Raw genomic sequence first — 14,099 nt, forward strand, 5'->3', positions numbered from 1 at the left:
TTGTTATTATTACAATGAAGCAAAGAAATATAGGTGAGAAATGAACTTTTGAAACCTATTGCAATGGATGCGTAAAATCCAAGTACATCACATGAACACCTTAGAACTCCTACTTGTTAAAGAACATTACGGTCTATACACAGTGAGAGCAGAAAAATAACAGCAGACGTAGAAAACTGCTTTGATACAGAAAAAGGAAAATAAATAGTTGCTCTTCCCCCACAGTAAGTCGATTGAACAATCAGTATCCACAATTAAGAGAATTAAAAGAATTAAGAGAATTAAAACATTTCCTACCTATCCACGCATCCCTAGTAAAAAGAGGTAGGCCATTCTGACTATTTCATTATGACTGATATTATATGGATAGTGAAAAATGTTCCAATAAGACTATATACATGTATGCGTTTGCGACGCAATTGTAGGCTTCAGATAATAAAGGTTTGGAAAATTCATATCGATCACACTATCTATGCAAGTCAGATTTCAATTCCATTCAGTTAGCAGTTCTACAGAAAGAGTTGAATTCCCTCCTTGCCCTCATAAAATGAGGTGTCAATAAAAGTTTTGCGGATAGTATTTTCCGTCTACCTCATCGATGGGAACAAACCATAGACTCACTAGAAAACTATTTTAAAGGGCTTTAAACAGCTTTTACAATATGCACAAATGCATGCAGTTTGTACAAGAATAAAACAAGTAAAACAATGATTTCAGTTCACCATGTTTATCTTTGTTGAAACACCAGACTGTCAGCCTGAATTGAAAAACACACTGATTTCGTCTTGTTTTTTTAATTGTTATCAAACTAAAATGTTTATACTAAGAAGTCTGCAACCTAACCATTAGCACTTATTGTTTTGTTTCTCTCTGTATTATTTATTTTATTTTATTTTATTTTATTTTATTTTATTTTATTTTCTTCTTAGTTTTAGCACAATTTTGAATTTAATTATGTTTTATATTAACTTTTTTCACTGAATTCATCTCAGTGAGTTATTTATTGCTCCATCTAGTGATGTAAATATTGTATAATGTTGTTGTTTTTATTTCCTTCATGTCTCTTTTGTTTTATCTTTTGTTCCTTCATTATGTTTTTAGCACATTTTTAGCTTGTATTATGTAGATTACTTTAACCCCCGCTTATTTCACTGAAGATGGCTCAAATGAGTCGAAACATGTTTGAATTTTATTGCTCCATCTAATGATGGAATTATGTTTTGTATTGAATTAGGAGGATACATTTAATTTTCCTTTGTAAAGTGAAAACCGTCAATACAGAATGATTCTAATAGCTTGTAATCTTTAGTATTAGTCTGGACATTATCCTTGTAACCAATAATCTTTACATACTGATGACTGAATACTTCTGCCTTTTGTATATCCTTGCATACTCACTCCCCTTGTTCATTAATGATTCCTGGAATGTCCTTCTTAGAACCTGTTTCTGTCTTAAAGTACCTGTACATACCTTTCCATTTTTCACTAAAATTTGTATGACTGCCAATTATGCTTGCCATCATGTTATCCTTAGCTGACTTCTTTGCTAGATTCCATTTCCTAGTAAGTTCCTTCAGTTTCTCTTTACTTCTCTATTATAATATTGTGGGTCTTTACCATTCCTTACCACCTTCAAAGGTACAAACCTATTTTCACATTCCTCAACAATTGCTTTAAACCCATCCCAGAATATGGTTACATTTTTATTTACCATTTTCCACCGATCATAGTTACTTTTTTTAAACTCCCTCATGCCTGCTTTATCAGCCGTATGAAACTAATCCCTGGATTTGCAGATGGGACTGATGTTGGCATTGGTAACAATTGTGAAAAAGAATGAGAAGAGGAAGAAGAAATAATAATAATAATAATAATAATAATAATAATAATAATAATAATAATAATAATAATAATAATAATAATAATAATAATAATAATAATAATAATTTTCACAGTTTCATTATCTGTCGTCATTCGTCAACTAAGATATAAGTAACCTTAAAAGAAATAAGTTTCATAATGATAGATCCGTATTGAACTGTGATTACAATAGAGTAAAATAATATATTATTATTGGTCCACCTTTTCAATACAAAATGAAAATTACATAGGGACTAGTTTCGACCTAGTAATAGGTCATCATCAGCCTGAAGTAAATTAAAGCGTAAATATCGAAGAAAACATAAACAATGTAAACACAAGTACAGTCTTTTTAAAGGTACATACCATGTGGGAAGTTGAGTAGAGATATATTAAAAATAATAACTCTTCCAATTGACGAAGCACTGAGCGGAAGTTATGTAAAGTTCGGTGCGCCGTATATTATAAAAGACCACTGTGCACTAAATGATGTAATAAAGAAGAATAGTAGGTTGAATGCTGGCTTCTTCTTAGCTGTTATATATTCGAAGAAGATTATGTCGTATTTTATAAGGTATTGATAGACGTCAAAATACATGGATGTTGGAAAGGCTCTTCAGTTTTTTGGAACAAGGCAATTGTTGCGCGTGGAGGCTTAGGAAACCAGAGAAGCGTTATATTATGTTAAAAAATAGAGATCCTTAAAAAAGTCCCGTGCGTCGTATAAATTGTGGAAATGGAAATCGAAAAAACTTGGTTCTTAAGCGATAATATTGTTCATTCAGAGATCAATTGAAAATAAAGAATCGTAACATTGTCTTCTCAAGATGTTTATAAACTAGAATTAATAGACGATGCGAAGTATGATACTAGGAGAAAGCTCTTCTGCTTCTGGAATCTTGAAGGACGATGGATGTTTCACGAGGTGGAATAACATATATGGAGTTAAATAAAGGTGGATATAAATTCGCAGTTCAATGCGGACCATAAATTTGATTCTGAATAAAAGACAGTAAGATTTTTTTTTTTTTTTTTTTTTTATGTCAAAAGGAAAATTTAAGCGTGATGTGATGAGCTGAAGAGAGAAACGGAGGTAGGAAAGGATCAAAGGAAATTTTGAGGAGGTGAGGGAAGAAAAATGAAGGTAGGAGAAGAATATATATAAATATATATATATTTTTTTTTTAGCTGAAGAGAGAAACGGAGGTAGGTAAGGATCAAAGGAAAATTTTTTTGAGGAGGTGAAGGAAGGAAAATAAAGGTATGAGAATTTGTTTTTTTTTTATTTTTTATATTTAGCTGAAGAGAGAAACGGAGGTAGGTAAGGATCAAAGGAAAATTTTTGAGGAGGTGAAGGAAGGAAAATAAAGGTATGAGAATTTTTTTTTTTTTAAGGTGGGGCTGAGGGATGTGGGAATATGGAAGAATGATTAAGAAAAGTACTAAAAATAGAATGAACAATCGGACCTTTAATATTAGATTTTGATTGTCTGAAAAGTTGAATTAGCAGGTCAAAAAGAATGTTTGATTTTTCGGAAATGTCATTGAGATTGAAATTGGGATTGAAATATTGGTCTAAATTTATAAAGCAATTCTCTGTTATGTTAAGGAGGGGTCCCACATGGTATGTACCTTTAAAAAGACTGTACTTGTGTTTACATTGTTTATGTTTTCTTCGATATTTACGCTTTAATTTACTTCAGGCTGATGATGACCTATTACTAGGTCGAAACTAGTCCCTATGTAATTTTCATTTTGTATTGAAAAGGTGGACCAATAATAATATATTATTTTACTCTATTATAAGTAACCTTTCCTCACGCATTACAAATTTATGATATCATGATCTCATAACATCAAATCCATATAACATGTTTTCCTCGTGTGACTGCCAGCTCTTGACAACAAATACGGAATAGCTCGGAGACAGACTGGAGTACAAATTTTTTAAAAACGTAAAATGGATAAAACATTAAATTCCGCTATAATAAATCTAGAATTCCGCCAAAAATTCCGCTGTCCGCTAAATGATATATTTCTCTGCCCACAATCTTCTAATTCTGCCAAATTTAGCGGAAAATCTGCTAAGTTGGCAAAACTGGTCATGACGGCATGAAAAAAAGGCAGTTGGCAGGCAAACAAAAGTCTATTACAAACTTTTTCAAAGATATTTAAATGAGTATCAACAACCTTTTATGCTCAAATAATTAATTGTATCGTACACTGCACGTAATGTCAACTGCATCAATAATAATATAATAATACATCTGTAAGCAATTCACATATTGTTGCCATATTGTTCACATATTGGCCTTTTTCTCTTTCCCGTTCAACTAACATTCCCGTTAATCTGCCGTCCCATCTACATCGAATAAGTAGGACTCTACTGTATTCAGAAAAGAATATAGTGATAAAATCATCTACAGTACAGTACATGTCTTGTACAAGAAACTCAAAGAGTTGAAGATACACATTAAAAATTGTTTATGAATATAGAAATAAGCATGCACTTATTGCAGAACACTAAAGAACATTTTATGTCTTATACTGGATCCAATGCTTGGTCCAAAAGGAGTTTATATTAATTACTAAACAGCAAATGAAGAGTAGAATTGAAAATACTCATTAAAATGAGCAAAATGTCATTAAAACAAGTGCCCTTGATATAAGTGAATCTAATTGAGGTAACACACGAGTAAAATAATTCCTTGAACATTGAGGTGTTGCAGCATTTTTAAAGCTTGCTGTAAACAGGGGAACTTCTCTGTAATTTGAGACCGAGATGAGTCTCATGGAGACATTTGAGTAACGAAGCACAAACGGCATGAGAAACTTGAAGATCAAGAGAAGCCATGGCAAAGACTTTAGAGGAGGATTTCCCCTGCTGGTCCTGCTATACAGGCATGTGTGCTAGCTTGTCTGAGGGAAGGGTGCAGACACAAAGAGTTAAGTCATGAGTACAATTTGCAAGTTATTGTGAAAAATAAACCATTCTTGATTTCTTTTTTTTTTTTACTTCTGCATTAATTTTTAGTGTTTTATTTCCATTTCATATACCGGTAATATCCATTTTTCAAAATGAATGGAACAAGAGCTTTAAAGGCCTGGTATTTTTAAATTTTCTGGTGTTATGTAATGGAAAGGTAGAATTCTGCTAATCTTACTTTTACAAAAAAAACCTGGTTACCACAAACCTTTAGAGAGTGAATATGAATATTTTGTATTTATCATTATGGATAGTGCACATTGTGTGTCTCCATGTCCCATTTCACTATGGGGTTGGGTATTAAGTGAGATGAAACTTCACAGCAAGTTTTTACAACTGGATGCCCTTCCTGACATCAACCTCATCAGAGGAGTTAATGAGATTAAATTAATGATGTGATACATGATAGTAGGGAGGAACAGGGTGAAAACCAGTGCTGGCATACGGCCTACTCCTGTTGAATAGTACCAAGAGGTCTGTTCAAGGCTTAATGTTCCCATCTGACGGACAAATTACCATCAACAGCGTCATATGCCCTCCCTCCATATAAACACTACTGAGAGGTTTGGAATTTAATCCAAGCTTTTGGCACACAATCTAGTGATTAGAAATTGTATACCACCACCTATCAGCTTACATTCTGATGTTGAATTTTTTTTCACCAACAGGAATTGAACTGGACTCGAATGTGGACGTAACATGGTGTGGTGAAGAAAAGAAGAGGAAAATGATGAGGAGAAATGACGATGATAATGTTCAAGTAACTAATGAAAACTAAAAGTAAAGAGGAAATGTCCACCTGTCACCCGGCGGCCCCGGGTTCGATTCCCGGCCGGGTCAGGGGTTTTTAATAGTAAATTATTAATATCCCTGGCCTGGGGACTGGGTGTTTGTGTCGTCCTTAACATTCCTTTCCTTACCTTCAACACTTTACACTTCCACCATTTATATAATACATGCAAGTTCCTCACATATGGTGCAAGTAGGGGCAAAAGATCTTCATAGGTCAATGCCCTGAACACATAGCATTTAAAAAAAGTAAAGAGGAAGTTTGTTCATATTTCACTGATAAGTGGGCAGGTCTGCATTATGACAGTGATAAAGAACTGGTTTCTTTGATAACAAGAAGTCACTGCACTTTACCTACAAGAACTAATCCATAACTGGCTGATAAAAGTGTATCATTGTTCTTTCTTATCAAGTGACCCAGTTGTAGCTGACGTATTATTCCTTTGTTTCTCCTTCGGTTCTAGAACATGAGATATGAGTATTACAGTGGCGTATACTGAGGGCTACCACGGCTATCGGTGAAACGCAAACCTCAAATGAGAACGATGGAAATTCCATTTACAAAACTTGAAAACAACGAGAAAAAACGTTGCACATTTTTCTGAGAGCAAGGCATTAGAGACTGATATGAGGGTGAAACCTGGTGCCGGCACATAGCCTACTCCTGTCGAATAGCACTAATGTGTCTGCTCAAGGCCTAACGTCTCGACGGACGAATCACCATCAACAGCGCCAAATGCCCTCACTCCATATGAGCACTGCGGAGAGGTTTTGAATTTAATCCAGGCTTTTGGCACGCAATCTAGTGATTAGAAATTGTATACCACCTCCTCCCCTACCCTACCGGCCAACATTCTGATGGTGAAAAGCTTTTCGACCAACGGGACTCTCCCCTCGTCTCACCTCGCGCGACTTGCTGCTGAATGTCCGATGGGGGGATAGGTGTGCTAGTCATCGTATTTACTTCCTCACCTCATACTTCTGACTTAATTATGCTGGTGTTTCACTCCCGTTTACTTCTACATCCTTGTAGGAAGACACTGCAGGGCTACTGTTATAGGAGTAATATAGGTTTGTTTTATAGTCAATTCTTATAAAATGAAATGCAACCTTCCATGTTTAGTGTTCTCTTTCGTTGGTTGGAACAGAATCCATGATCATGGGACGGACACCACCACTGATCACTCGAGGAAGCTAATAAACCAGCAAACAATGGGTATGACTGCTAGTAATGCTGTAAAATTAAAAATGTCAATTTAATAATAATAATGATAAGAAGAAGAAGAATGGTACATGACAGCCGCATAGGCTTGGTGGTGTCCTAATGAGGACAAAATGAATGGCAAAGACATCATAAACACCCAGTCTCTAAACCAGGGGAGTTATGAGTACGAGGAGGGTTGATTCTGAAAACTGAACTAGGGCCATTGGACCAAAGCCAAGTATTCTATCCATTTAACCACAAAGCTGGACTTTAATTTGCTAAACATTAGGCTACCATCTCCACTGATCAGGGGTTGATCATTGGCAGTAGTAGAGGCCAGGGCAGTATATGCTTTCCTGATGCTAGAGAGTTCCATATCTCACTATCTTTTTCTCTTGATTTTGACCATCTAAGGACCAAATCTTCTTCTTTGTCGATCCGATTCCAGTATTATGAAATTCAGACTGTTTTAATCCTACTTATAATGTTGTGCCATTCTGTTGTATTCTCCACCGTTCTATTGCACTGTTGCAACGGAACATTTGCACAATATGCCTAATTTGGTCGCTAAATCTTGTTGAAGGCCTTTTGCAGCCTCTTGAGCTTTAATTCGTCTCTTGGAGCATAAGGTTTTCAAATCCATTCTTCCTAATAGTGTGCCTGAAATATCTTACAATGCTTTGCTTTACTATGGAATAAAATTAATTTAATTTTGGTTCCGTATTGACGATTATGTTATATAAATTAAGAAACGAATATAATATTGTTCCATCTGGTCAATATATTCAAATTTATTCACAATTGAAGATTGCAGAAACATCAGATTAAACGTAAGAGTACATGTTTCGGTCTCATTAGGCCATCTTCTGCTTCTTAGAAATAACATTGGCTTAGAATTTAATGTATTGAAACTTACTAAATATGAATAGAATTTACATTCACATGATATACTTTACGATAAAGTAGATGCATACTAAAACAACATTGGATGAGAGAGTTGGCCATTGTGGTTCAATGAAGTCAATAATCATCATTATCATCCATTATTATAATTGTTCACAGTGAAAATGCCAAGAGCAGGTTCCATTTACCAATAATGGTCTACCAAAGGGATCAGTTTTATCCCCTATACTATTTAACTTGTACATTCACGATCTGCTAGAAATGGTATCCTGTAAGTTCATGTGCACAGAGGATATAAATCTTACATTCCAGAGTACCTCCTTCAAAGAAGCAGAGAATATTTTGAATGAAGACCTTCAGAAGCTGGATATTTATTTCAGAAAGTGGCATCTTCGACTAAGTCCTTCTAAATCTGAGGTAACCACATTTCAACTTAGAAACTTGCTGGCAAAATACCAACCTAAAGTGATGTTCAGTAACCAATATTTGAAATACAACAGCTGTCGTAAGTACTTAGGTGTGATATTGGACAGAGCACTGACTTACAGCCATCATATTGAAAAAGCGGCTGCAAAACTAGGTGTGGAGTGGAGTGCTAATGCCAACACTCTCAGGACTGCTGCTTTGGCTGACGTATACTCTCCAGCTGAATACTGTGTAGAACTATGGTTGAACAGCTCCCATTGCCAAGTGACTGATATCCAACTCTGCCAGTTCACTGCACTCCATCTGAATGGCTACCTGTACTGAGTAATATTGTTCCCCCTCGCATCTTGTCCGTCTGTGGCGTAGACTAATGAAGAATGACATTCTCCCAATCCACCAAGACATCAACTAAATCACTACATCCAGGTTGAAATCACAAAAACCAGCCTACAAGACGGCTTTACAACTTACTTCAACTCCGTGTGACCCCCAGTGGAACGATGAGTGGTCTAAACCTCCAACTCGTGGTCTGATTGAAATCCATGACCCCACCATAAAACTAACTGGATTTCATCTCCCTCAGGCTAGCTGGTCACGACTGAACAGAATTCGATGCGGCACTGCCCGAACCGGCGCAACCTTACATCGGTGGGGTTGGATAGACTCGCTTTGTTGTGACTGTGGATATGTAGTGTAAACCATCAAGTATATCGTACAAAAGTGCCCTCTACATGTGTATCCTGGGTCCTTGGAAAATCTTCATGAAGCCAATCCAGAAGCAACTGAATGGATTAAATATCTACCAATCATTATTTAAAGTTATTTTCCTTTTGGTCCTAATGCTGTAAACTGTATATATTGTAGATACAAGTATTCTTTTATTTTTGCTGTCTTGTATGCATCATATACTACTACTACTACTACTACTACTACTACTACTATCTGGCACAATGCTATCAGGAGGAAGATTCACCGAAGAGCTATGGAAAGAGTACAGAGGAAAATGCTGCTCAGAGTTACCTGTGCATATCGAACTGTTTCGACAGCAGCTTTACAAGTTGTAGCTGCCAGTATTCCCATTGACCTCCTCGTTGTAGAGAGAAAACTTTGGCATGAAAGGGGTGCAACTATATCTGCTGAAGAAAAGAAAGCCTCGAGGAACCAACTCTTACTAGACTGGCAAGACCGATGGGATGGCACAACCGATGTTGGCCAATGGACAAAAAAGCTAATACCCAACATAGGAGACTGGCTTAAATGTAGACATCGGCAGGTAGATTACTATCTGTCGCAGATCCTGACAGGACATGGAAGATTCGGCGTATACGCCATGAAGATGGGAAAGACGCAGGGAGATGGTTGTCGGTACTGTTCTGAAAGGGATACAGTAGAACACACTTTTTTCTACTGTGTTCGATGGGAAGAAGAACAAAGGAAAGCCTGCCAACAACTTGGCCGACAACTCACGCCAGGGAATCTGGTTCAGATTATGTTAGAGAGCCCGTCTGCCTGGAACACAGTAAAGGCAATGGCGACAAGCATTATGGGGATGAAGGAGAAAGAAGAGAAAGGAAGAACTTAATAATATACATCATTCCATTCTGATGTGATGCCGACAAGCAGTTCCAGAATGGTCTGAGTGAAGAGGGCAGGGGTTTTTAGTTGGTGGAAATCCAACTCCCACACAGAGTGATGTCTTTAAAAGATTTTCCCCTGCCATAACAAAAAAAAAAAAAAACTACTACCAACTACTACTACTACTACTACTACTACTACTACTACTACTACTACTACTACTTACGCCTGCAGCTGACAAAAGGGACAACATCTATTGGTTATGCAGATGACCTTGCAATAGTGGTAATAGCAGAGAATGTAGAAGAACTGACCTTCCGAGTAAATGAATCACTGAGACGAGTTAACCTTTGGATGGTAAATAATAAGTTGAGATTGGCTCCACATAAGACTGACGCTGTAATTTTGAAAGGTTCCAGGAATTGGAAAAATGTCCGTTTCTTATTAAATGATACAGTGATTATCCCAGGAAAGTCTGTACTATACCTTGGGGTTCTTATTGACAGGAATTGCACATTTGGTGCACATGTGAAGGCAGTAACCCAAAGGGCAGAGAAGAAGGCATAGGCATTAGCCAGACTTATGCCTAACATCGGGGGACCAAGAACAGTTAAGAGACGGATTATGTGCTCTGCAGTATATTCCATTTTACTTTATGCTGCACCTATCTGGCACAATGCACTCAGGAGGAAGATTCACCGAAGAGCTATGGAAAGAGTACAGAGGAAAATGCTGCTCAGAGTTACCTGTGCATATCGAACTGTTTCGACAGCAGCTTTACAAGTTGTAGCTGCCAGTATTCCCATTGACCTCCTCGTTGTAGAGAGAAAACTTTGGCATGAAAGGGGTGCAACTATATCTGCTGAAGAAAAGAAAGCCTCGAGGAACCAACTCTTACTAGACTGGCAAGACCGATGGGATGGCACAACCGATGTTGGCCAATGGACAAAAAAGCTAATACCCAACGTAGGAGACTGGCTTAAATGTAGACATCGGCAGGTAGATTACTGTCTGTCGCAGATCCTGACAGGACATGGAAGATTCGGCGTATATGCCATGAAGATGGGAAAGATGCAGGGAGATGGTTGTCGGTACTGTTCTGAAAGGGATACAGTAGAACACACTTTTTTCTACTGTGTTCGATGGGAAGAAGAACAAAGGAAAGCCTGCCAACAATTTGTCGACGACTCACGCCAGGGAATCTGGTTCAGATTATGTTAGAGAGCCCGTTTGCCTGGAGCACAGTATAGGCAATGGCGACAAGCATTATGGGGATGAAGGAGAAAGAAGAGAAAGGAAGAACTTAATAATATACATCATTCCATTCTGATGTGATGCCGACAAGCAGTTCCAGAATGGTCTGAGTGAAGAGGGCAGGGGTTTTTAGTTGGTGGAAATCCAACTCCCACACAGAGTGGTGTCTTTAAAAGATTTTCCCCTGCCATAAAAAAAAAAAAACCATACTACTACTACTACTACTACTACTACTACTACTACTACTACTACTCACAACCTGACTTTTAATCCTGTTTATCAACATACCATTGCCTGCTGTCCATCTCACAACATTTTCGAGGTCACGCTGCAGTTGCTCACAATCTTGTAACTTATTTATCACTCTATAGAGAATAACATCATCCGCAAAAAGCCTTACCTCCGATTCCACTCCTTTACTCATATCATTTATATATATAAGAAAACATAAAGGTCCGATAATACTGCCTTGAGGAATTCCCCTCTTAATTATTACAGGGTCAGATAAAGCTTCACCTACTCTAATTCTCTGAGATCTATTTTCTAGAAATATAGCAACTCATTCAGTCACTCTTTTGTCTAGTCCAATTGCACTCATTTTTGCCAGTAGTCTCCCATGATCCACCCTACCAAATGCTTTAGACAGGTCAATCGCGATACAGTCCATTTGACCTCCAGAATCCAAGATATCTGCTATATCTTGCTGAAATCCTACAAGTTGAGCTTCAGTGGAATAACCTTTCCTAAAACCAAACTGCCTTTTATCGAACCAGTTATTAATTTCACAAACATGTCTAATATAATCAGAAAGAATGCCTTCCCGAAGCTTACATACAATGCACGTCAAACTTACTGGCCTGTAATTTTCAGCTTTGTGTCTATCACCCTTTCCTTCATACACAGGGGCTACTATAGCAACTCTCCATTCATCTGGTATAGCTCCTCCGACCAAACAATAATCAGATAAGTACTTCAGATATGGTACTATATCCCAACCCATTGTCTTTAGTATATCCCCAGAAATCTGATCAATTCCAGCTGCTTTTCTAGTTTTCAACTTTTGTATCTTATTGTAAATGTCATTGTTATCATATGTAAATTTTAATACTTCTTTGGCCTTAGTCTCCTCCTCTATCTGGACATTATCCTTGTAACCAACAATCTTTACATACTGCTGTCTGAATACTTCTGCCTTTTGAAGATCCTCACATACGCACTCTCCTTGTTCATTAATTAATCCTGGAATGTCCTTCTTGGAACCTGTTTCTGCCTTAAAATACCTATACGTATCCTTCCATTTTTCACTAAAATTTGTATGACTGCCAATTATGCTTGCCATCATGTTATTCTTAGCTGCCTTCTTTGCTAGATTCAATTTTCTAGTAAGTTCCTTCAATTTCTCCTTACTTCCACAGCCATTTCTAACTCTTTTTCTTTCCAGTCTGCACCTCCTTCTCAGTCTCTTTATTTCTCTATTATAATAAGGTGGGTCTTTACCATTCCTTACCACCCTTAATGGTACAAACCTGTTTTCGCATTCCTCAACAATTTCTTTAAACCCATCCCAGAGTCTGTTTACATTTTTATTTACTGTTTTCCACCGATCATAGTTACTTTTTAGAAACTGCCTCATGCCTGCTTTATCAGCCATATGGTACTGCCTAATAGTCCCCCTTTTAAGACCTTCCTTTCTATCACATTTATTTTTAACTACGACAAAAACAGCTTCATGATCACTAATACCATCTATTACTTCTTTTTTCCCTATAGAGCTCATCTGGTTTAAATGAAGAAAGCCAACAGTTTCCAGGAACTTGAAATTATCCATAATTCTTCCCGCAATGCATCGAAAAAAACCAGCGTCCCTCCACTCCCAGTACAGTTGAAAATTGCAAAAATTTCAGAAAAGTCGGGGGTGGGAGCAGACAAAGTTTATACTTCAAAGGTGTTGCTTTTGAAGCAATGAGCAGGATGAGGGGAGGAATTGTGTCTAATAAAACTGCATTTCTAAATCAAAACAAGAAGCAACAGTGACAATAACAAAGGCCAAATCCTCTTCATCTGAGTCCTTTGTCCTTGTTTGAAAATACTAGACACCACCTAAATGTATTACCACAAATTGATATGATGAACTACCTGTAGGCTATATAAACAAAAGAAGTCAAGTTTCACATGTTTATAAAGTGTGGACACAATGTTAAATGCAACAGTATTTAACATGTTGTTGTTAAATGTTAATCAGTGGAGACTGGCCTTTAGTTACAGGAAGAAAACGCACAGTGAGGAGAAGACACTACTGACCTATTATACATAGATCAACAGTGGTTGTCATGGTTACAATGGTGTCAGGGAAACTGATGACGTTAATTGCAGATGGACCAAATACATATCCAAAGTACTTTGGGTTATTATTATTATAGGTTACTTTGCCCACATGCTACATCAAAGTGTTACTTACGAAAGTCATTTTGAACAGAGTACTGTTTCGTATGTTGCCGAACAAGGGTTGAGGTTTAGGGTATGACACACGACGCTTATGCCAGTATGAGAACTTCCAGGTGAGGAACAGATGAGCCAGCAGCACCAGCAAAGTCGTGGCCACCAAACCAAACAGCAGCAAGTCCATCTGAAACAGCGAATATATCGGCGGGAGATGATACCAAGTCATGAATGCATTTCTACTAGTACCGTTTAATTTGGATGTTTGTAGGACTATCACAACTGAACGAGTTGCTGCATCTAGATGAAATTTCACACACAGAGTACCTATGACCTAGGCTAGGATAACCTTAGGCTAGTGATGGGAAAACTACAAAACAAAAGAACATGCACGGTACGATACATCACGAATATGGGCTGAGAGACTCAGACGGTTGAGGCGCTGCCCTTCTGAACCCCAATTTGGCAGGTTCCATCTTGGCCCAGTCCGGTGGTATTTGAAGGTGCTCAAATATGTGAGCCTCGTGTCTGAAGATTTACTGGCACATAAAAGAACTCCAACGGGACTAATTTCACTAATTTCCGGTACCAGTACCTCGGCGTCTCCAAAAACCAAAAAAGTAGTTAGTGGGACGTGAAGCGAATATTATTATTATTATTATT

At 37.4% G+C, this 14,099-nt stretch overlaps 1 protein-coding gene across 1 annotated transcript in view; it reads right to left on the minus strand.

Moving 5' to 3' along the window:
- Positions 1–13,623, minus strand: part of LOC136886445 (probable cytochrome P450 6a13) — a 28,452-nt gene extending 14,829 nt beyond the window's left edge. The window contains exon 1 of the mRNA XM_067159224.2: positions 13,456–13,623. Coding sequence (XP_067015325.2) covers positions 13,456–13,623 — 168 coding nt within the window. The remainder of the gene's footprint in view (positions 1–13,455) is intronic.
- Between the last annotated feature and the right edge of the window lie 476 nt (positions 13,624–14,099).

Source organism: Anabrus simplex, chromosome X (assembly GCF_040414725.1).
Source record: "Anabrus simplex isolate iqAnaSimp1 chromosome X, ASM4041472v1, whole genome shotgun sequence".
NCBI lineage: Eukaryota > Metazoa > Arthropoda > Insecta > Orthoptera > Tettigoniidae > Anabrus > Anabrus simplex.